The sequence below is a fragment of the Perna viridis genome, chromosome 3, assembly GCF_037379345.1.
Source record: "Perna viridis isolate PV_CMFRI_1.1 ecotype Kerala chromosome 3, ASM3737934v1, whole genome shotgun sequence".
Taxonomy (NCBI): Eukaryota; Metazoa; Mollusca; class Bivalvia; order Mytilida; family Mytilidae; genus Perna; species Perna viridis.
Window position 1 is genome coordinate 35,072,793 of NC_142447.1, and position 22,582 is coordinate 35,095,374.

Genomic DNA, 22,582 nt, shown 5'->3' on the forward strand with positions numbered 1-22,582 from the left:
TGTAAATTACTGTCCATTTTAATCATGTAAAAATTCCGATGGGTATCAACTGTTTTTATTCATTTCAGTATGGTGAATGAACATCAAATTCATATTTAATACAGATATTAAACATTATGTTTTAGAAAAGTTATATTCTGTAAAAATCACTTACTCACATACCGTCATTTATGAAACCAAACAATAACAATCATCAATGAATAAAACATTGTACCTGTCCATGTGTGAACACTGTGACCTTATAATGCAAACGACTATTGCCATATCTAACATCGTTCTACTTAATTCACCCTTTACTTCAGTATTAAAAATACAAAGTTTCACTAGCGACCATTACAACTGACATTTCTAGCGTAAAGTGTACAGTCAAATATTGACAAATGTGGCGTGTCTAAGGTGACCATAATAGGTCACAAAAATGTAAAAAAAGTACTGTTGTTGTCCTATTAGAATTGAAGTAAGTCATGGAAACTCCATTTTATCATTGTTTTACCACAGGCTAACCATTTATGCCGAAATAATGCGGCATAAATGGTCAGCCTGTGGTAAAAAATGATAAAATGAAGTTTCCATGATCAGCTCACCTGGCCAAAGGCCATGTGAGCTATTGCCATCACTTGGCGTCCATCGTCGTCATCATTAACAATTATGCAAAACTCTACTCCTCTGAAACTAATTGCCCTTCTTCAACGACTTTTGTTATTTTTAATGTTATTTCTTTCAAAAATCTTCTCCTCTGACACTACTTGACCAATTGAAACCAAACTTGGTATGAATGTTCCTTGGGGTATACTGCATAGAACAGATGTGGGGATTTTTGATTGGTCAAAAAACATGCCTTTGAAAGGGGAAAATGACTTTTTTAATATTTTTCAGTCAATATCTTGAAAACTATGACAGATTAAAAGGAACTTTCAATTGTTGAAAAGATCTTGTGATAAGTCCTACTAAAGACTTCTTGAGTCAAAATTGTTGGACAATTTCTTGTTTAATTTATTGCCTTTGAAAAGCAAAATTCAACAAGGTGAGCGATTCAGGCTCCTGGGAACCTCTTGTTTATTTCTTAATTACCAGATAAACTGTCTTCAATTGTTAACTTGTCAATGAGAAATTAACTTTCTACCTATTGAATAGAAATTTTATTTCTTGTCCAGTTAACTACTTAAGGCAATTCATCAGGTAATGGTCATTCAGAAGACGATTCCCAGAAGTTAAGTTCTACTCACTGTAAATCAAACATTGTCTTGAATATTTGGTTTCAGTGTGTGCTTCAGATATACCATTGAGAACTGTGCTTGCTTGTAAGGAAAGGATTGTATCTTATTTTTCTCAGTAGTTTTGATGTGAATAACTGATTCTCCTGTAAAGAAGTGTAATTTAATATTGAGGATATGCTGTTATATTGTTTTATATACTGAATACACTACAAACCATTTTGGTCTTCAGACTTTTGGTGCTTAAAAACTGCCTGCCCATCATAGATTGAATTTTACTGCTTTTATTTCCCTCTTTAGATTTAGCAGAACCTTGCACAGAGCAACAATGAAAGATGCCAACTGATTTTGAAGTCAACATAACTAAAATATTATTTATATAATTACCAAAAAAATAATTGTAGATGTATACTGGTCAAACAGTAGATCTCACCAATTTTATGACAGAAGTAATTCTTGCCAATCTGCTCACCAAAATTTTATTTCTCAACGATAATTTTTGTTTGATAGAACACTTTTGAAAGGAAAATTTCAGCAATCTGTTAAGACGTTTTGCCTTAAATTTTGGCCATGCACTTGTTTCATAGGAGAGGATGAAAAATCGGTTGATGAGAATTACCTGCTGGCGAGACCTACTTCTTGGTATCGCGCTGTTGTCATTGGTGTCATAGTCATAAGTTACATTTTATTTCTTTTTGAATGATCAGTTTATTGAGTTAGAATTTCATGTAAAAATAAAACATCACAAGTGATTACAATCTCATTTTGAGGGGGCTTTGAAGAATTTATAATAAGTATTATGACAAAGACCTTTTAGAAAATTAAAATTATGCTTTACATACCAGTATAAGCAAATAAATTTTATTTGGTGTATGTAAAAAGAAGTAATAGGCATTATTTCAGACTAGGACACTACTGTACTATTGTTTTAATAAGAATCTTTTTTATGTGTAGCATAAACTCATCACAACTGTCATAATATTTCATAACAAGTTGAAAAGCCTCCTCAGAGCCTTCTTTGGTGGTTGGATTATCTGGCTGTCTATTAAACTCATATACACCCATTACATAATACTGACACAGAGCTGTCAATATTGTAGGAAACAAAATGTTGATTTCTTTCTTATTCAATGCTCTGTACCTAAAATATCCTGACAAAAACGTCTGAGCAACATCATAACAATTGTCTGGATTTGTTGTGGCCATGAAGTCTCGTATTATTTGTCCAACTTCAAAGATGTAACATGATATACACATGTCACCAAAATCAATTATTCCAAATAGCTTCTTTGCATCAGGAGGAGATGGTGTAAATGGAATTAATTGATGTTCTTTACAGTTCACAATTAAGTTTAAGTCATGCAAATCTCCATGGATAATACCTATTAAAATTATATTCAGATATTAAATAGTATGTACTTAATCAATGGTTCATATGTTTCAAGAAGAAACAACTAAATTATTGTAAAATCAGCAAAATGGTGAACTGCAAGCAAACTACAGTGAGTTGACTGTGACCTCTGACATTGTTGAACTTGAATAACCCAAGTTTGACCATCATAAAAAAAAACCATAAGTTTGAAGGAATTTGGATTTGTTCTCAAGTTGTGGTGCAACATGTGAAATATAATCATAAATAGTTCCATATTTTAGTTACAAAGTCCCGTAATTTAAAAAGTTTTGATCTGATTTTCACCAAAAAAGTATACAGACTGTTTGACCGTCAAAGGAAATAACTATGTTAAGTTTCAAAAATTTTGACAGGCGTATGAAAATTATACAAAAATGATGCAGCTTTAATCATTCTCCATTAAGTAAATGCTATTCCACTTTCATCCCAAAATTATGAAGATCTCGAGCTTTTTCCTTTGAAGTTGACAACCATCTGACAAGTCTTTTTCCTGCAGGTATGAATCTCCTAATCTGTAGGTAAAAATTTCCTACTTTCAGCTATTTAAGCGCTTGAATGAAGGTGTCTATTTAAATGACCATGAGTTTAAGCTCCATTGTCTCTAAATCAATAGATGAATGCATTATCAAAACTGGTATTTACTTTGTGTTGAAGGTCACAGTAAATTCACTCATTATTTCTAATTTGTCAATTTATCTAGAATGTGAACCCAACAAATGCCTTAAAGCGTTTTAAATCAATAGAATGATGCTAAAAGAATCAATATTGGATTTCTGTTTCATCGATTGGTTGATTGATTGTAGTTTAATGTCCAAAGTCAAATTTATTTTATGTGTTTCAGGAAAATAGAACAAACCTTGTTATGTACTAGACCGACATTCTGAGCTGAATTTTACAGTATTTGAAACTTCAGTTTTGGTCAAAATAAACCCATCATAATTTTATGTACACTGCACTGCAGATTTCAAAGGAAATTGAGCCAATTTCATAATAGACCTGCTTGATACGTAGACTTGGTCCGTAGGTCTACCGCTAATTTCTTTCACTGATTTATTTGTGCTAGCCCATGGATAAGCATGTCGGCGCACTTGGATACATTATTCTGACCCCAGGCCAAGCAGTTGCCACATGCTAGGTAGAGTGGCAGCATCTTCTCATTTTAAAGTATTTGGTATGACCCAGCAGATCAAACTCATGACCTCTTGCAATTGAGGTAAGCATCCTACCATGAAACCCCTTCCAGGCAGATTTAAGACAACTTGTGATTAACATACCTTTAACTAGAGAGGATTCTACTTCTTCCTTCAAGGTGACAAAATTTTGAATAACAGACCTTATCACAGCAGTAGTTTCTTTGTCCTTAAAAACAAAATCAGCATGAGTTGGTTACAAAAAGGAGAGGTAAATGTGCTTGAAATTACGAGGACATATCAGGTTAGATATTGGTTGACGCATAACTTCAAAATCAGGAGATAAAGCTGTTTTTTGTGTACATGAAGCTAAATGCTTCATTAAGAAAAATTATTTCCAACAAAAATATGAGACATTTATAGATTTTAAAGACTGACTACATGAATGTACATATATATCTACAGTGAAATGTATGTAATACAAACCCAGAAAAAAACCAAAAATTCATTATAGACTTATTGCACAGAGCATTTTTTTCTGTCATCTTGCAAAATCATACAGAAATTACATTTTTAATTTTTAAATTATATATAAAAGAATTTTTGACATCAAAATTTGTACAGTTATATTACATACATTTGTAAAAAGCCTCTTTCAAGGGGAGATCATTGGCAGGAAAATTCTTTCAAAGGGGAAATGATTGGTGGGAAGTGTTCTCTAGAAATATATTGAGAATTTTAGTTTTTTTTCTGTATTACAAGAAAAAATGTTAGGTAATCCCCAATATTCTTTTTATGCCCATGCAACGAAGTTGTGAAGGGTAAAATGTTTGACCCATCCATCTATCAGTCTGTCTGTCCGTTTGTCTGTCAGTCCATCTTCAGTTGTCTAGATTTTTTTAAAACACTTGCAGATATTGGCATCATTTTTAATATATAATTTCACCATGATAAGTTACAGGTCAAGTGTACTTTTTGTTCCACTATGATGATATTTACTTTGGATTAACTAAAACTCAAAGAAATCACAGTCTGGAGTTTGAAACTACCATTCTGAAATAGTAATCAAGGGAACCAAGGTTCTGGTGGTAATTGGAAGATTGTAATCCAGAGACAAGGACAAGACATGAAAAACAGACATACACAACAAAGAACATAAATTAACTAAAATAATACATACAAAGTAACAAAAGCAAAAGAGCAACTCAGACTCCACTAAAAACTGGGAGCATGGACCAAGTGCACCTAGAAACACCCGCCGAGTTGATAATAAAAAGTCAAGTCCAGGGTAGATGAAAGAGGACAGGAAAACTATGACACGTTAAACAAATCAGTTTTCATGGCGCCGATGGATACACCGTAACAATCTACAAGTTAATGATGGTGACCAAAAACTTCTGCAGTGATGACATTAATCTTGTAGCAACATAACCCTATTCCAAATGTCTACTTTTTAGAAGTCTATAGAGTAACAGAATTTAGTTACGGGTAAAAGATAAAGGTCTAAAGCCTAAAAACATTCTTACATACCTGCCAAATTACACGATTTTGACCATTTGTCCCACCAACACAATTTTACAAGTCAATCCCATGGGGATTTTCAAAAGTTGGCAGGTATGCTCTTATTTCTTTTTTTATTGGGGTCCTTCTACATGTATTTCTAGCTCTAACAAATTTACTTTAGTATCCAACATTGGGACGTGTGGGGTATGTGAGCACGCTCACTAAGGTACTTAAATTGAAATCTGAAAAAATGTTAGTTAAGTGTTCTTAATATAAAGGACAAAGTACAATAAGGGCTGTTTTTGGTCCCCTCTTCAAATAACTTTATATTTTCCAAATTAAAAGGCAAGGTATAGTAGCCCTAAAAAATGACAATTTTTTCTTGTTTATGAAAATCTTTGGTTGCGTAGCAACAGATTTAAATGTATACCATGACACTTGGGGAAAACCCTTCTTAATTTCAGATATTGGCCAATATCAATGGATCACGTCCTACTATGAGAATATATGGCAACTACCTTAATGTGGAGCAATTAATTGGATTTTGTAAACGACATTTATAACAGAGAATCAACTTTTTTCCCCTGAAAAACCATTTGTTTTGCATAGCAACCATTCATTTTCATGGCAACCAACTATCATTTCTTTCATGTTGCCTATATATTTTTATTGAGTATTAAACAATGTATTTTTATTACATCAGTTTTACTAAAATAATATAAACTCCAATTTATATTGTAAAAAACTATTCCTAGGAACAAGGTGTTCCAAGGTTACCCAAAAGATTACATAGCAACCATTGATTATTATAGCAACGAACCATTATTGTGATTTATTTTCGCATGTTCTAAAATTGAATAAAGCTTTATGATGTATTTTTATAAGATCACTATCTAAAGTTATAATTCTATTATTCAAAACTAAACAGGCAACATTGGTTACCATGGTGACCAGAAAAAATCTCCATAGCAACCATGAGTATATTTTGTCAGTAATGGTTATATCTAATTATATGCTGACAACATTCTTTTTTTATTGGGTTAGATAATATCACATGGATTAAAAAACTGCAAATTCTTGAATATTGTTTTGTAGAGCTATCAGAGGCATACAATACAGGTATTATATGCATCTTATAGTATGTAGATTATCGAAAAATGCATATGCTTCATTTTAAAAACTCATTGATTATGTTCATAATAACAAGTATCGGTCAATCAGTTAAATGTATATGGTTCATAAAAATGTTAAAATTGACTCAATATTTATGGCTGAGTTATATATCCCCTTGACATTTGTAACTATGTATTTTGCTTATTTGAAAAAGGAGGTTATGGAGTAAATGTGCATCTGACAACAACTCACACGATACAGTGATACTTGATAATTATGCAACATATCAAGGAACGTCATATTGTTTAGCTTAGTTTATGTTTTGTTTGTTAGCTTTTTTTTGTTTTTTGTCTTTTGGTTGTTTTTTTTTGATTGATTTTGTGTTAATACATTACTATTTTTCATTTCTTGCGATACTGACAGACATTACAAATCTCTTGTTGTATACAGAGTTATTAAATACGATTTGCTTCTGTGTTCTTTTATTCTATGCTGAATGTTTTCAGAGTTTGATACAATCATGGAATGTCTGAAATTCAGGATCATCAGCATAGAGTACTATTAAATGAAGGGGGAAATAAAAAAGCAATTCAGTATATAACATAATTTAATGTTTTGGACAAAGAAAGGTTGGATCTTGAAAAAGACAGATACATGTATGGAAATAATAATGAAATAGGACTGAATTATCCCATAACAAACAGACGGACAGACAGAAAAAATTTTCGCCCGAAAATTAATTATAAGTTTTTTAATAGTTGGTGAAAAAGTGAAAAATTCCTAAAGAATCAATATGAAATGTAAAAAAAATTGCCTTCAGTAATGCTCAGTTAACTCTAAAGCAAGTATGAATACTCATATTTTTTTACATTAAAGTTCTTGAGTTCATTCAAGGTCATCTTTGAGAAAAACTAGGAAAATCTTTGTACTAGAAATATTAAGTATGATCTATCTTAATAACAGTTTCATTGTATTTTGCACCTGTATAACATGAACACTTGCTTAACATATTCCTCATGTCCACCCAATCCAAAATTTGAATAAAACTATTAAAATCTAGGAATTTTTCTTTTATGGCCTCAATTAATTTTATAGTGGTAGATTTCACATTACCTCAATCACATGAAGCAAATCTATCATTACTGCAGCATTATCAAGTATCCAAGGATCATCAGTGTCATCATTTACACTTAACATAGAAGGATCCATAGCCTAGAAAGCAACCTGAAATCTTTTTAAAAAATTATATGACACTGAATTGATTTAATTTCTGTCATACTAGTTCACCTTCAATGCGCAAGACTTTTGGTCATTCATTTTTTCCAACTATTATCAGTAGTTAATCCCAATATCCCAACAATGTTAGAACCGTCAAATTTTTTGTTGTTCCCTTCAGGGACTAGAACTTGAACCTCAGTGATATCTATGGCAACATCGCCTGCTAAAGTCTAGCCCCCTAGACTATATAGCCTAGCTGGCCAAAATGGTCTAGGGCGCTGGACTCAGTGCAGGCAGTGTTGCCATAGATGTCACAGAGGTACAAGTTCAAATCCTGCGGAAGGAACAACAAAAAAATTTGCTTTGCAAATTTGACAGTTCTAACATTGTTGGGAATTTTTCAGACCCTTACATGCTAACATTATCTACCCTGTATCAATACGATCTGATGAAGCTTTTACTAATGATGATAAGGGGAGTGACATAGAAGATTGCATTTTTTTACTACAAGAATAAAATTAAAATTTGGAGACAAATTTATGCCTTAATAGTACAGTAACAATGTCAGAATTTGACAAAATGAGGTCTAAAATCCAACCTAATGGACCTAAATGAAACAAATGATAATTTACTGTAAATCTTTATAAGAAATAATTATATAGTACCTGTAATGTGTTATGTAATTGTGCAACCATTTCACCAGCTTTCATGATCACACTTATTTTATCAAGAACATGCCAGTGTTCAAGTAGTGTGTTGCCTGGTATATACTTAAGAATAAGTATCAAATAGTCACTATCTGCAAAATAACAGTCCTATATTTATGGATATGTAATATTTTATAAGATACAAGTTCATACAAATATGTGCGAGTGACAATAATTAAACATCAATGTTGTATATCCATTATCATGAAAATGTTGTAAATTTTGAAATTAAGTGCAAAGTAAGGTATAAGCAAAGTATGAAAAAAAAATCAGAATTCAAATTTTTGACCTTAACTCCTTGATTATTATTGCCTACCATTTTTGCTGATAGCATGTATAGATGCTACTTGGGTGCAGATAAACCCATTAGTTTCAAGGCACTTGGTAATATCTTTCAAAGTTGTCCATTTCTTTCTATTTTTGAATGTAAGATTTGTAACTTTCACTACTAATCTTCTAAGGTCCAGAGACTGGAAAGGTGTCAACTCATCACTCGTAGTCTTTATTTCTACAAAGAAGTTCCTATCCCAAAATGCTTTTAGTTCTTCACTGTAGGATACATCAACTGAGAAATTATCTGTGAAAAATTTCTGCAAGTCTTTACTATTTATGTTTGGTCTATCTATTTTTGAATAATGTTTGGCTTCAGGCTCATTGCTAAAAAATTAAATTACATTTAATAATTGAGATAGCATTTTTTTCTGTCATCTTGCAATCATACAGAAGTATATATTTTCAATGAGCAAAAAGTGTTGTTTGAAATGATGTAAAAAATTGTCCTTAAATTATTCCAAAAACATTTTTGGCATTAACCTATAAATGGTAAAATTACAAATATAAATTTTGAAAACCTCTTTCAAGGGGGAGATAATTGGCAGGAAAATGTTCTTTAGAAATGTAATGGAAATTTCTGGTTTTTCCTGTTAACCTTTGGAACAGTCCATACAGGAGACTCTCCCTGATTGCCACTGTCTAACGTGGGAGATAATTTTGTAAAAGCAAATGGGGTAGAAAAGCAAATTTTTGAAGTAAAATTCAATTATTTAGTATTTTTCACAGAAAATAAAGTAATTTCAACTAAGAACTTATATTTTCATGTGGAAGATTCCAATTTTTTAATTGATTTCATGGGAATCTCCCACCTGATGTGGGAGAGTTAACAGGTATGTAAATTACAAGAAAAAAGTTTGTTGCCCCAATTTTCTTTTTGAAATATGAAATAATGTCCTATAAGTGTTCTTTAAACAATTTTTTAAGAAATTTTATATACATTGTACTAGTTTTTTAATAGAGAAACAGTAAAAAATCCCTACAGAATCTATATAAAATGTTGGAAACAGTGACCTATGTTTTTTATCTTATACTCTCCTAACAGGGTTACAATTCCATCCCATTACTCATAACAATGCAACTTTTTTTTCTAAATGTGAGTATATAAGTAACATAAATTAATAGAAATTTAATTGAAATACATACTTATCATAAACTAGAGGCCCTAGAGAACCTGAATTTTTCATTTGGTCTTTTTAGCTTTCTAATGCTGGACTCTTGACCTTACTACACTATTGTCACCAGAATCATTTAATCAACAGAGAGCATATTAGTTATCTACCCAGTTTCAATATTATAAAATAAATCTGTCATAGTCATTTTTTCACTTTTCAAGGGCAAAAACTCTGACATTAGTCAACAGATCTTTATGAAAATGGTCGGTCTCACCATGCTGATCAATTTTCCCCTATAAAATTTAGCTCAACCTATTTGTTTATGAGTTATTTCTCTTAAAATCTTTAATTTGACCCCCTACAGACTATTTTAAGGAACATTGGCCATGGTTTTTGCCTGATCAAAAAATCCCCATGCACAGATTGTTAAGGATACTGTAAGGAACATTATGTCAAGATTTGTTAGAGTCCATCCTGTATTTTAGGGGAGAAGATTTTCAAAGTTGGAAATACAAAAAATCTGGAAATAAATCCATTTCAGGACTCATCACACCTTCATCTGTCAACAAGACTTCCTGAAAATTTCTGCATTTGGTCCATTGCACCATGCTGAACAATTTCACTCCCAGACAGTTTTAGATAAACCCAACTGTTTTTGATTTAGTTATGTGCAAAATTATGCAATTTGACCCCCATGGTCTATTTTTAGTAATGGCAGCCATGTTTTACACAAGATCAAAAATCCCCATACACAGATTGTCAAAGACATTCTTAATAACATTCAAGCTAAGTTTTGTTTCAATCCATCTGATAGTTTCAAAGGAGAAGAGATTAAAATTTGGAAATATAAAATTCAAGAAAAAAATCTATTTCAGGACTCATAACTTGATCATTCATTGTCAATGGATCTTTCTGAAAATTTTTACAAAGTTCCAACTCATCATGCTGAACAATGGTACTTCCTGCCATATTTTAGCTTAACACAACTGTTTTTCAGTTATGTGAAAAATTCTGCAATTTGATCCCTTTGGTCTATTTTCAGTAATGGCAGCCAGGTTTTTTGCAAGATCAAAAATTCCCACACATAGATTGTCTAAGATGTTCTTCAGAAGATTTATACTAAGTTTTGTTTCAATCCATCCAGTTGTTTCAGAAAAGATTTTCAAAGTGAGAAATGTAAAATTTGGTAAATAAATCCATTTCAGAACCAATATTGCATTAACTCAGTCAAGTCTCAACAGTCAACCTATGGTCTACTTTTTTATTAGCAGTAAATATATTTCTGGCAATCATCCAGGTACATGATATTCTATTATTTCTGCAAAATAAAATTAAGATCTAGTCTTCAAATCAAATGAAGATTCGAGGAACTACTTTTGGGCCTTGAAAGATATTCAGAAATAAAATTCATAAAGCATTGAAGGGAATTTAGTTCTTGCAGTAATGTGTCAAGAAACATTAAACGTGTTAAGTTTTGGAAAATCATGTTCATGGAGGAATTTTTTCTGAGGATGTAATATTATACAATATCTATATCTTAACTTGCAAATTACTTGATTACTTTGGTCTCACTGCTTAATTCGTCCATGGGCAAATACGTTTCTCTTCGGTATTAGCGCAGATCAAGGACAGACGACTCTAAATAAACGCTTGAGGGCGCTGCAGAATTTCGTTGTTCCGTTAGGAATACAACTACTTACATGTAAACAAACTTACCTTGCACTTAAGCAGCTGTATTTGAAACACAACGATGCAGTACAGATGACATCAGAGCCTTATAATGTCGAAGTTAAAAGGTTTGTATGGTGTTCAACCAGTAGAAAACAGAATGCATAACAGGAGTTTGATTAATGTAAGCTTTTGTCGTTTTGATTTACAGGCAGTTTGCAACGTTTTTTGATGTGATTTCAAGCTCCTATGCTATCAACTTTATTATATTCAGAAATTAAATGAAATTGTATAAACTGTTTAATCTCAGCCACAAAGTTTTAAATCATTTTTTTGCAAAAAAAGGTTGTTCTCTTTTTTGCTTTGTTAGTTGGAATGTTGCTATCAAATACTCTATAATATCAGAATAATCTACAGGATTGAGTTCGAGATAGAATAATGTGTCCATGCACAATGTTGAAGATTTAGTGGTGTTACGGAGTACCACACTTATGTGACTTATAACACTTCGAACAACTCTCAGTTTGAAATTGTGCATGTCACTCCTACCATATTTCTTATTGGTAATATTCATGATTCATTTTTCTGCTGATGCCATTCTCAATAAAATTAAAAATCATATTTTCTTAAGGTTTTTACAGTAATATTGTAAACTTTTGAATTTTGAATTTTAGGACATCATAGGAAGCGCAGTGGGAGTTACAAAGATTCTCCACAGTATGATTTCTATCCAAACACTGAGACCTTTCATCATGTATTTAATAGGCAGTTATCAGGAATATGCACAAATACTCAGAAAATTGTAGATGACTACGTCTCACGCCAAGCTCCTGGGTTGATGAAAGAAAAAGAGTATGATCTTGGAAAATTTAACAAAGTATTTGCATCTAAGTGGCTGGATGATAAACAAGTTGTATTTGGAACAAAGTGCAATAAGGTTTGATATGATTTAAATATGGTACAGTTAATCATCAAGAGGAATAGTGACATGGAATACTTAAGGTGTTAAGCTATTAAATTTTGTGAAAGTTCTTGCTGTTATGAATAATTTGAAAAATGGCATAAACACAGCCTATTTACACTTTTCAAATTTTAAGTGGTTAAAACGATCTAAAATATTTTCGTCATCTATGAATTCCTTTCGTAAATGGCAAATATGACAAGCGCTAGCTAAATCAGTGGCCTTAATTAGTCTTGCTAAACTGAATTTCAGAAACATACACATAAAGTTCATTTGAAGGTACCACTATTTGAATCGCATCCAAACAGTTGTATACAGTCAATATCACTGTGAGAAGTGCTGCATTAAGTAATTAAACTGTGGAGATGTGATACATATAGATGTTCCTACAACATTTTGTAATAAATTTATCTGAAATTCGATATACTTAAAAATTTTGCACAATTCACAAAAATGTAACTGATGTTATGGCAAGGATGAAGCTAAAGTAAAAAAATTCATGCACAACATAGAGATATTAGTATTCTACAATATCAATTCTGTGACTTATACTCATAGTCATTGACACTTCCCCCAAAACATATGTGAATCAATTGTAAAGTGTTTAGTTATATGGGGCAAGTTTAACCTGTAAGATGAGACTACTTGTCTGTGGACATAGTTGTTCCATATGTTACAGTGATTTGACTGTGGCCTCTGACCTTGTTGAACTGGAAAAGCCCATGGAAAATACCAGTATTGTTAAATTAATTTATCTATGGAATTAGTAACAATGGGGCTTAAATTCTGTGGTCATAGATACAGCAGCAGGCATACTTGTTTACTAACAAGTGACCAAGATTGAAGTACATTTTATTTATTGTTAATTTTCTCAGGTGTCCAATCTGCTGATCTAAAGTATTAGCAGTAATGTACTCCAGGAAACTGTCCTTAAATACAGTGAGTAAGGCATATTTTGTGAAAATTATATATATTATATTTTAGTTAATGGTAATGGATGTGTACACAGGCAGGATGATACAGATTCCATCTCTGAAGAGTAGTGATGAGAGTACACCAGCTGATTGTCCCTGTGGTATACATGCTATATCCCTCAACCCTTCTGAATCATTGTTAGCTACAGGAGGAGAAAACACTAATGATCTAGCCATATACATGCTTCCTACATTTGACCCAGTCATGGTTGGTGAGGTATGTGATCATATGGAGACTTTTCATCATAATAGGCCATAAAAATTATATACCTGTTCATGGTTACTTTATAAATAAAAATTGGGTAGGTAGGACAGCATTTTTAGTTTATTTTTTCACTCAATTTTTTGCAGCACACGTTTCTCCGTAACTTCAACCAAATCATTAGTCTTGGAGTTAAATTATGCACTCCTTCCTCCCTCTTCTTATACATCCTTATTTAACAGAAATATGGCAGGTACCACAGTAATGAGAGATTTGCTGTCCATTCTATAACATTTATTGATATTTCAGCACTATAACACTAGCATGCTTTTTGTTTTTGTTTGGGTGGCTGATTAGTTTTGATGAACACGAAAAGGCATGATTAACTATAACACTGGAATGACTTTGTAAGAGTTATTACCCTTGCAAGGTGATTAATGACATGTTTTTGCATAGTTTTCTACCAATATCTTGAAAACTATGATAGAGAGAAAGAAACATTAAATTGCTGAAATGATCCTTCTGATAAGTCCAAAGTACCAAAGTCTTCCTGAGTCAAAATTGTTGGACAACTCCATGTTAAATTTATTGATTTTTCAAAGCAGTCTAGAATTCACAGCCATACAAACATCGCTATGTAAGTTATACATGACCCATGATTTGTGTTATTCCTTGGTCAGTATTATGTAACAGGTACATACATGAACCATGATTTGTGTTATTCCTTGGTCTGTATTACGTACCAAGTATATTTCAGATGGTCAAGAAGAATTGTTTGGCATGACGTATAAAAATTGAAATGTATCTTAGACTCAAACCAAAGCCAATGATGGTTTGAAAAATTTAAATTGTGCAAGAATTAGTATTAATTACCTTTAGTTTACTGTATTTGTATTTTTTTTCAGTGTTCCCATTCTGACTGGATTTTTGATATAGAGTGGGTGGATGATGAGTTTGTTTTAACAGGTAGGGAAGTTAATTCAATTGTACAGTAGTTGTTTTCTAAAATAACATTGTTCTGTCAGGGTAGGAAACTCACTCAAATTATAGCCAGTCCTGAATACAATTTTTCAATATATTTACTATATGGCTATATAAATTTTTGCTAAAATTAGCCAGTCTTGCCAAAAAATAGCCAGTTGTGGGCTGGCGGGCAGGCTACTATTTCTTACTCTGATTCTGTTGAGTATGATTTAATATTTCTTTTCATGTAGTTTCTGATTAGAACATTCCGTTAAAAGCAACAAATCTCTCACTAAAGAGCGTAATGATATAAATGCAGTAATTTACAAATTGTCCAAATATATTATGCAGTGTTGGGCATGCCTGATAAATCATATTTTTCATCAATTTATAATATCGTCTTTGCAGGAATCAATTTATTTTGATTGTTATTTGATTTTAGGTTCAAGAGACAGTCAGTTGGCATTGTGGAAAGTAGATTTAGAAAACTTAGATAGTAATGTTTCTACAGAGGCTTCCAGCTTACAAATACCTGAATATGTCATCAAAAAACCTGAAGTTGTCAAATTATGTGATAAAGCACAAAAAGTCAGGGCATTATGTTTTGACCATCATAGAAAGGTATCTTATTGTAGTGTTTAATTCAGCCTACACATTACCAAATAAAAATTAGGAATCTCATTTATTTGATAATTGGATCTTACAGCAGTGTTCAACACTTACAGTTGTCCATTAGTACTGTTCCTACTTAATTTGAGAGAGGTTCACCTAGAAGTTTTAATTGGAAGTCCTTTGCTTTGGTCTACTTACCATATTTCCCGGACTATAAGTCAATATTTTTTCAGCAAAGTGTCAGCCTCGACTTATCGTCCACTTCGACTTATGTAAAGATTTTTCAAGAAAAAATGTTCATCTACAATGCATTTCATTAGATGTGTTTAGTTCACTTTTGATTGCTTTAATGCAAAATTTTTGGTAAACTGCTATCATTGAATCAACAAAAGCTGTCACTCGAACAGTCAAAAGGGCAATTGAATTTGAATATTTTTTATCATTGCCGCTATCTTTAATGAATGAATATGACAATCCTAATAAAAACTGAAACTGTTTTATATATATATATATATATATATATATATATATATATTCATTAACAAAACTCTTTTTTAACTGGAAAGACATTATTGAGTGTTCTTGAGTTATTGGTCCTATTATATGAAAATTTATACCCATTTACGGTATGTCGTAACACATTTGCATGTGACTCAAATTATAATTAGTTAAGGTGTTATCTAAATGGCTAATTGCAACCAAATTTGCAGGTAACAATTATTTTCTATTGTATTTCATAATACCAGGTAATATTGTATATTAATTATGACCAATTCATCAAACGAATTTCCTGCTTACTTCACACATGGCTGCCCAGGTTTAATATCTTTACAATCTCATACTCCTGATTATCTAAGGCTTCAGAGCCATTGACACGCCATTAAAAAAAAATTAGGCAATTCGACTTATACTCCACATCGACTTATAGTTTGGAAAATAAAGTAAGTTTAATTAGTCTTAAGGACAGGAATGCAAAGTAATTTTGAGGACTACCTGGCAATAACAGTTAGGGTCAAACCCATTTACATATTTAAAATGAATAGCAGCTGTCAAATTTTCAAATGAACTGTGAAATAAGGCAAATTTAATGGCAGATAGAAAATACTTAAGAAATGCATCCATTAGTGCTTGTTATCATGACAATTGATGATTAAAATGTGTCAGGGCAATCTGCTTATTTTGTTTTTTGTACCTTTTTCTAGGAAATTTGTGTGCTTCTTGATTAACTTGATGGGTACAAATAAAACGTTAGCCTCATTTAACATTTTATTGCTTTGTATCTTTTCAGGAACTAGGAGTATTATCTTTAAATGCATATTTTCATATATGGGATGTTGAAACATTTTCACCAGTAAGTGCTAAATTTTTGGAGTAGTAGCTCACTCTGACAAGGACTTAGTATAATACAGTGGAACCTGTTTAAACTGAACCTTGAATAATCATAATACATTTGAACCTGTCTAAACTGAACCCTGAATAATCCATAAACCTGCTGAAACCAGGCATTTTTAAAAGTTGCTTTTCATCAATTTAAATGTATTTTGAACTATGGTAAACCAAACAAATGTTAAAGTACAAAGGTACTTGGTTTGGACAGGTTACATTGTAACAGAATTTTGTCTTTTTTGTTACTTACACTAACCAGTATTTGTAAAATTACTTTATATCAGGAACTTACGTCATGAACATAAATGAAACTACCAGCACACTGGTATACTGCTATAAAAAGATTCACACAAATTAGAGAGGGTACTTTTATTGCAGTAAGCTATGAATAATCCACGAGGGACTCTATTTTTGTGAAATCAGTACTTTTTACACAACCTAAAAAAATGTAATATAATAATGGTATGATACTCTTGTCCTTGTTGCTGCTGTCCGTAGACACTTGGTTTTTCATGTGATAACTCAAGTATCAGTTCGTTGATCTTTATAAAATTTTACAATATTCAAACCACAAAGGAAAGTTAATACTGATATGGATTTTTAGCATTATCAGTACATGTATATTGTTTTCAAGTCAATACACTGTTATCGTCTGTATACTTGAATGCTTCCATTTGTAAATTTATGACATTGTATTTTAAATACAGTAAATTTTATTTTCATTGATGTATTTTAGGTAAGTAGTAGACGATTATTCCACCCTCGTGAGAATGTGTGTATGGCGGTATCTATGGATAAGACTATGTATGCTGTAGGATCTCAGTCACATATTAACTTAGTCGATCCTCGGTCACCTAATACACTTACGACTGTGATATCTAAATACAAAGGAGGTGGTAAGTCTAATTTATTACTAACTTTCTCAGTTTTTTCTTAAACATGACTTTTAACCACCTCAAATTGTAAGTTTCTTCCAATTGACCTAACTTACTTATACAAGAAATTACATGTATTTGATATAAGGCAATTCATATACAAGTTCTATTTAACCCAAATACATTTTAAAAGAAAATCCATTGACATGAAAAAAATGATTTTTGGATTCTTTTTAACTCAGTGTAACAATACATACTTCTTTGTCATAGGGAATATGATTTTTTTCAAAAAAGCCAATCATATCAAGTTTTTACATTAAGTCATTTAAATCATACTTGTTACTTCTGATAAAACTCTCATATTGTATATGTTCTTCTATTGAAATGAAAGGAGACATATTTGGTTTACACTTCCAGGTGTTCGATCACTCAGTTTTCAGGGAGATATTTTAACTATAGGAACTGGAGTTGGACGTATCTTATTCTTTGATGTAGCTGCAGGAAAGTACATAGAAACCCAAAATGGCACGGATTGCTCTCTAAAAGTATCTAAAGGTTGGCTGGTAAGTATTTTATCAATATTCAGTGGACGTCTGTGGTCCATACTTGGCAATATATGACAAAATTATAATGTTATTGAGCTCTCATGGTCATCCCTGTCATTGTCTCTTCGTAAAGAATACTTGGTTTTCATGAATTTAATTAAGTATTAATTTATTTCTATGAAATTAAAGTTTTATCTCAAGATTCCAAACCACAAAAGGAAGATAAGTAATACTGTATTGATTTTAAGGGTTATGTTCCCAGCAGTCCAGGAATAAGGGACCAATAATAGGCTTTTTATCAACTTTGTAAAAGTCGTCTATTTCTTGGGATTTAGTTTAAGGTCTTGAACTCATTTGGGTTCTTTGATATGCTGAATCTAAACAGTTGTGTTTTCGATTTAAACTTAGTTTCATATCTACAAAGTTAGAATTTTTTTTTTTATTTTTACCCACAATGGGCCAACTTCCTATATATGTATCTGCAGTATGTCTGAAATATTAGTGGGTTAAAATTGTTCAGTTAGAAATTGACATAATTCTGAAGTTATTTTTGACTCTTATGAGGCAGGCATAGAGTGGATATTATTTCAAACCAGTATATAGTGAAACTTCTCCAAACTGGACCCTCAGAATAACGGTCTTCTCTTCAAACCGGCCGTTTTCAAAAGTCCCGGCTGATATACCTTAAAACCTGTGTGTTTTGTCTTCAATAGACCGGTCACCCCCTAAAACCGTAAATCGGCCGGTTTTTCACAGTTTTAGTTACACATTTCAAATAAAAACAACCTTTCAATTCTGGCCGCCTGGTTATTGTTCACCTGTAAAAAATGTGTCAACAAAAGTGTAAAAGGAATATATAGTATTACGTAATTAATAATTCATTCACTGACCAGTTTGCATTTCATCAGTGGACAGATGATAATTGAAGGGGACAGTAGTTTAAACAACAAATTTAATCCAGACATTACATTTTGTCACTGGATGGCTGTTAATTGGTGTGTATACACGTCAGGCCACAGGGGTCATTTAATAGTATGATCTTTACAATCTTTTAACTGTCAATTAATGTGACATGTGCCCAAGCCAAAACAACATAGGGGTAAAATTATTAGACTTTGTTGATAGGTAATTTATGAAAACAATACAAATAATTAATTACCATCATTAGCCTTTGATCTTTAACACACATTCTTTCAAAACCATTAACATTATTTTGTGGGCAATACCGTTTGTAAAATCTAATCATTTACAAATAATGCAAGCTTTGAAATGTAATAAAAGGCCAAAAGTTTTGAATTGGCATTAAACATGTCTCGACCAACAAACTGACAAGGTGTAAGGTTATAGGATACATTAATGGAAACAGCTCTTAGAATGCATTGCTATTTTTCACAAATATGGCCACCCCTATAAACCGGCCATTTTTTCTTGTCACAGTGGTGGCTGGTTTGGAGAAGTTTCACTGTATTAACTTACACTTTTACAATTTGTGAAATAGTTGCAAGTTCAAGGCCTTGTTTGAAATGTAACAAGCCTTTTACAGTTAGTTGAAATAGACTAGTTCCAATTTCAATACAAATTAAGGAAGGCTAGTAATTTAAATAGCTCTTTAGGTAGAAATTTGCCCTACATTATACCAATGTGTCCTACTTAATTACCACTAAACACCTATGTGGTCTTTTGGATACTGCCCTTTTAAGTTTGAATAGCAGTCAATTATGATGGTGGATGGTATATTTAAAGGTTAAGGTCCTTATAATTGATTAAAAGACAGTGTCCAAAAGATCACACAGGTTTTCTGTGGTAGTTAAGTAGGACACATTGATATTGTGTAGGGCAGATTCTACCTAGGGAACTATTTAAATTATCATACAGGTAATTATTTTGTGTAACTTGATGCTATGATGCACATGCATTTTGTGTGTACAATATAATATGATGCTTACATGTCCCTATCAGGGCCCCATATATATTCAAGCATTAATTGGTTTTACGGGTGCTTGAAGATCACTAGCTCTGAAGTAAAAAATTTAACGATTATAAACAGGAAAAAAATAGAAAAATGAATATATACCAAGGAAAATTGCCACAAATATTTCTTATATTTTTTATGATAAATTAGGTGGGTTTCATCAGATTAATTTATTCCTATTTGCTAAAATGCAGTTTGTATGAAAAGTTAATAGGAGACGAAGATTTTAACAAATTTAAAAAAATGTTTTCACTGTAATTATGAAACTTTTAGTCACTATCTAAGTACTGGTGGTTGTGTTCTGTCTATGTGCTGTAATATGTCCATTTAATTTTTTTTTTTCAGTTGCACGATGAGAATTTCCGTGAATTTTTCATGGACCCTATTTATCCTAATGCTATATACACACATCAGTATGATCACACAGGAACTAGATTGTTTGCTGCTGGTGGTCCCTTACCAGCAGGACTATGGGGTAACTATTCTGGACTTTGGAACTGAACATATATACAAAGCCAAGGGTAATGTTAAAAGATCTCTTGTGTTGAGATGTTCTTGACCTTGAGTACTGAAATAGAAGTGGATAGGGGTGCATTATGAGATGCAGACATGACGAATACCTCAAAGATGAAATGTCACTGACAGAACTGATGTTGTTTGTCAACTTATCTTCATTATCATTGTTTTGATTCTGTTGTGATTCAAATGAAGGATTGTTTGTCCAATAATGTGGATCTTTCAAAGAAGTGCATTATCATGGTATAGATGCTACAAAATGTACTTAGGATAATAATATAATGGAAAGCCAGTGAAAGTATATGGTACAATTTTCATTTACATAAGATACCCTTGCATTTGCATTGTTATGTAAATGAACTACGTCTGTATTTGTAATGTAATGATGATTTCACAGTACGAGTACCTATCTAGTTGTTAATGTTTTCAATTTATCGATGAATGTTAATGTTTAGTCTTTACGATACTGTTAAATGTGAGAGTGCAAAATGTTTCTATTCATATTTGCTTAAGTCTTATTTGATTTTTTATCATTTTGTATATTTTCCCCATAAACAGAATATGTCATTCAGTATATTTTAACATTTAGTGGTTGCATCAATGACCTATATGTAAATCATGTATGCTGTACATGTATCAGAATGTTGTATAAATGTATTTTTCATGAATGATTACATAATGCAATACATAAAAAAACTTGTTTCATCTCTGTTACCATTTCACCAAGCGTCAAGTTTTTATTACAGTAATGAAGTGCTTTTACTCTTAAAAGTAGGCAGTCTGCTTTAAGTCTGACTCCCTGTTTGATACAAGTTAGAACAAAGTTTTGCTTCCCATTGAGTGGTTATCAAATATTTGACAGATTTCTGGTTAAATTTCTTGAGGGGGGGGTCACTTGAATCTCATTTGTTAATTGAATAGTTTTCATTACAGGCTGTTCTTTGATCTTATCTGTTACATCTCCTTGTTCTAGCAAAAAATGTTCAATTCGTGCAATTCCAGGGTCTAATCAAGAGGTAGAAATGAGCAAAAACTTCTTCTTGAATGTGCTCACTTCTTCCATCTGCCTTTGACAGGGAGAAGTTTTTGGGAAAGATTACAAGATTTTAATAATGCATTTAATGCAGCGCAGAAACTTTGCTAAAAGCATTTTAATATATCATCATACACAAAAGCTAAGATTTGTTTCTTGTTTTTTATGTGTACAACTTCATAAATCTTCTTCTCTAAAACCATGTGACAAAATTGATGAAAATTGGCATAATTGTTCCTTATGGTATCCTGCGGAAACTGATTGTTTGAAATATTTCATCGATTGAAAAGCATACCTGTTGGTACTTAAAATAGAGCAAGGAGGTCAAAATACAGTTTTTAGCAAATAACTCAAAAATCTTGGAATTTAGCAAAATTCTGACGCTAGGTAATATTGTTTTCCCTCAGAAGATCGATCTATGCCAAAGTTTTCAAAATGATTTGTCGCCTGATGTAAGAGTTATGGCCCTTCAAACAGATTTTTTTTGTCATTTTTCAAGTGTACAACTTTGAAAATGTAATAAAAGTTGGCATAATTGTTGCGTAGGATATCCTGCAAAAACTGATCATTTAAAATTTTCATTAATTGAAAAACATGGCCATTGTTACTAAAAATAGAACATACAGATCTGTAGGGGTCAAAATGCCTTTTTTTTTGCTATTTTTTTTCTCAACTATAGAAGAATAATGAATAAGATGAAAGCTACTGTTAAGATAAACATGATATTCTGAGTTGACTGGCAGTACCGGTATAAAAAAAAATGATTTCACTTCAGTGTATGTTCTTTCTCAGCAAATGCATACAGAGTAATGCCCCCAACCCAATTGGATAACAGCTAGGGCATAGGGTAACCCCTGCCCAAAATTTTTCCAGAGGGTCTGAAAACACACTGAAGGCATTTCCAACATTTTACAGTGCCTTAAGTACTCAGTTTAACGTACAGCTTTTATCAATATATGATCTTTTTCAGCAATTTTTTGTTCGATCAAACATGGTAACAAAACATGATACCTTTACTGACTTAGTTGATATGGCATGGCTTGTCAGGTGAGCGATTCAGACTCTTCAAGAGCCTCTTGTATTCAAGTTATCATCCAGGTATCAGAAAAAATACTTGTTTTTGGCCCACATTCT

At 32.0% G+C, this 22,582-nt stretch overlaps 2 protein-coding genes across 3 annotated transcripts; one reads left to right on the forward strand and one right to left on the reverse strand.

The window, feature by feature from the left end:
- Nucleotides 1–1,984: 1,984 nt before the first annotated feature.
- Nucleotides 1,985–11,375, reverse strand: LOC148622019 (hydroxylysine kinase-like). Of its 2 annotated transcripts, XM_088571494.1 has the most exons (6): nt 11,295–11,375; nt 8,613–8,953; nt 8,255–8,388; nt 7,485–7,583; nt 3,900–3,984; nt 1,988–2,596 (listed from the first exon to the last, which is right to left on the reverse strand). In XM_088571494.1, the coding sequence occupies exons 1-6, from the start codon at nt 11,327–11,329 to the stop codon at nt 2,127–2,129; spliced, it is 1,164 nt and encodes a 387-aa protein (XP_088427620.1). In that variant the 5' UTR covers nt 11,330–11,375; the 3' UTR covers nt 1,988–2,126. The 2 variants fall into 2 exon arrangements, with proteins under 2 accessions (XP_088427621.1, XP_088427620.1); XM_088571495.1 differs by lacking the exon at nt 7,485–7,583 and having other exon boundaries at nt 1,985–2,596.
- LOC148622020 (DDB1- and CUL4-associated factor 12-like) lies at nt 11,372–22,217 on the forward strand. The gene is made up of 9 exons (XM_088571493.1): nt 11,372–11,537; nt 12,084–12,346; nt 13,355–13,561; nt 14,452–14,512; nt 14,952–15,130; nt 16,410–16,472; nt 17,244–17,403; nt 17,800–17,945; nt 20,245–22,217. Exons 1-9 carry the CDS (start codon nt 11,522–11,524, stop codon nt 20,398–20,400), a joined length of 1,251 nt encoding a protein of 416 aa, XP_088427619.1. The 5' UTR covers nt 11,372–11,521; the 3' UTR covers nt 20,401–22,217.
- Nucleotides 22,218–22,582: the final 365 nt, after the last annotated feature.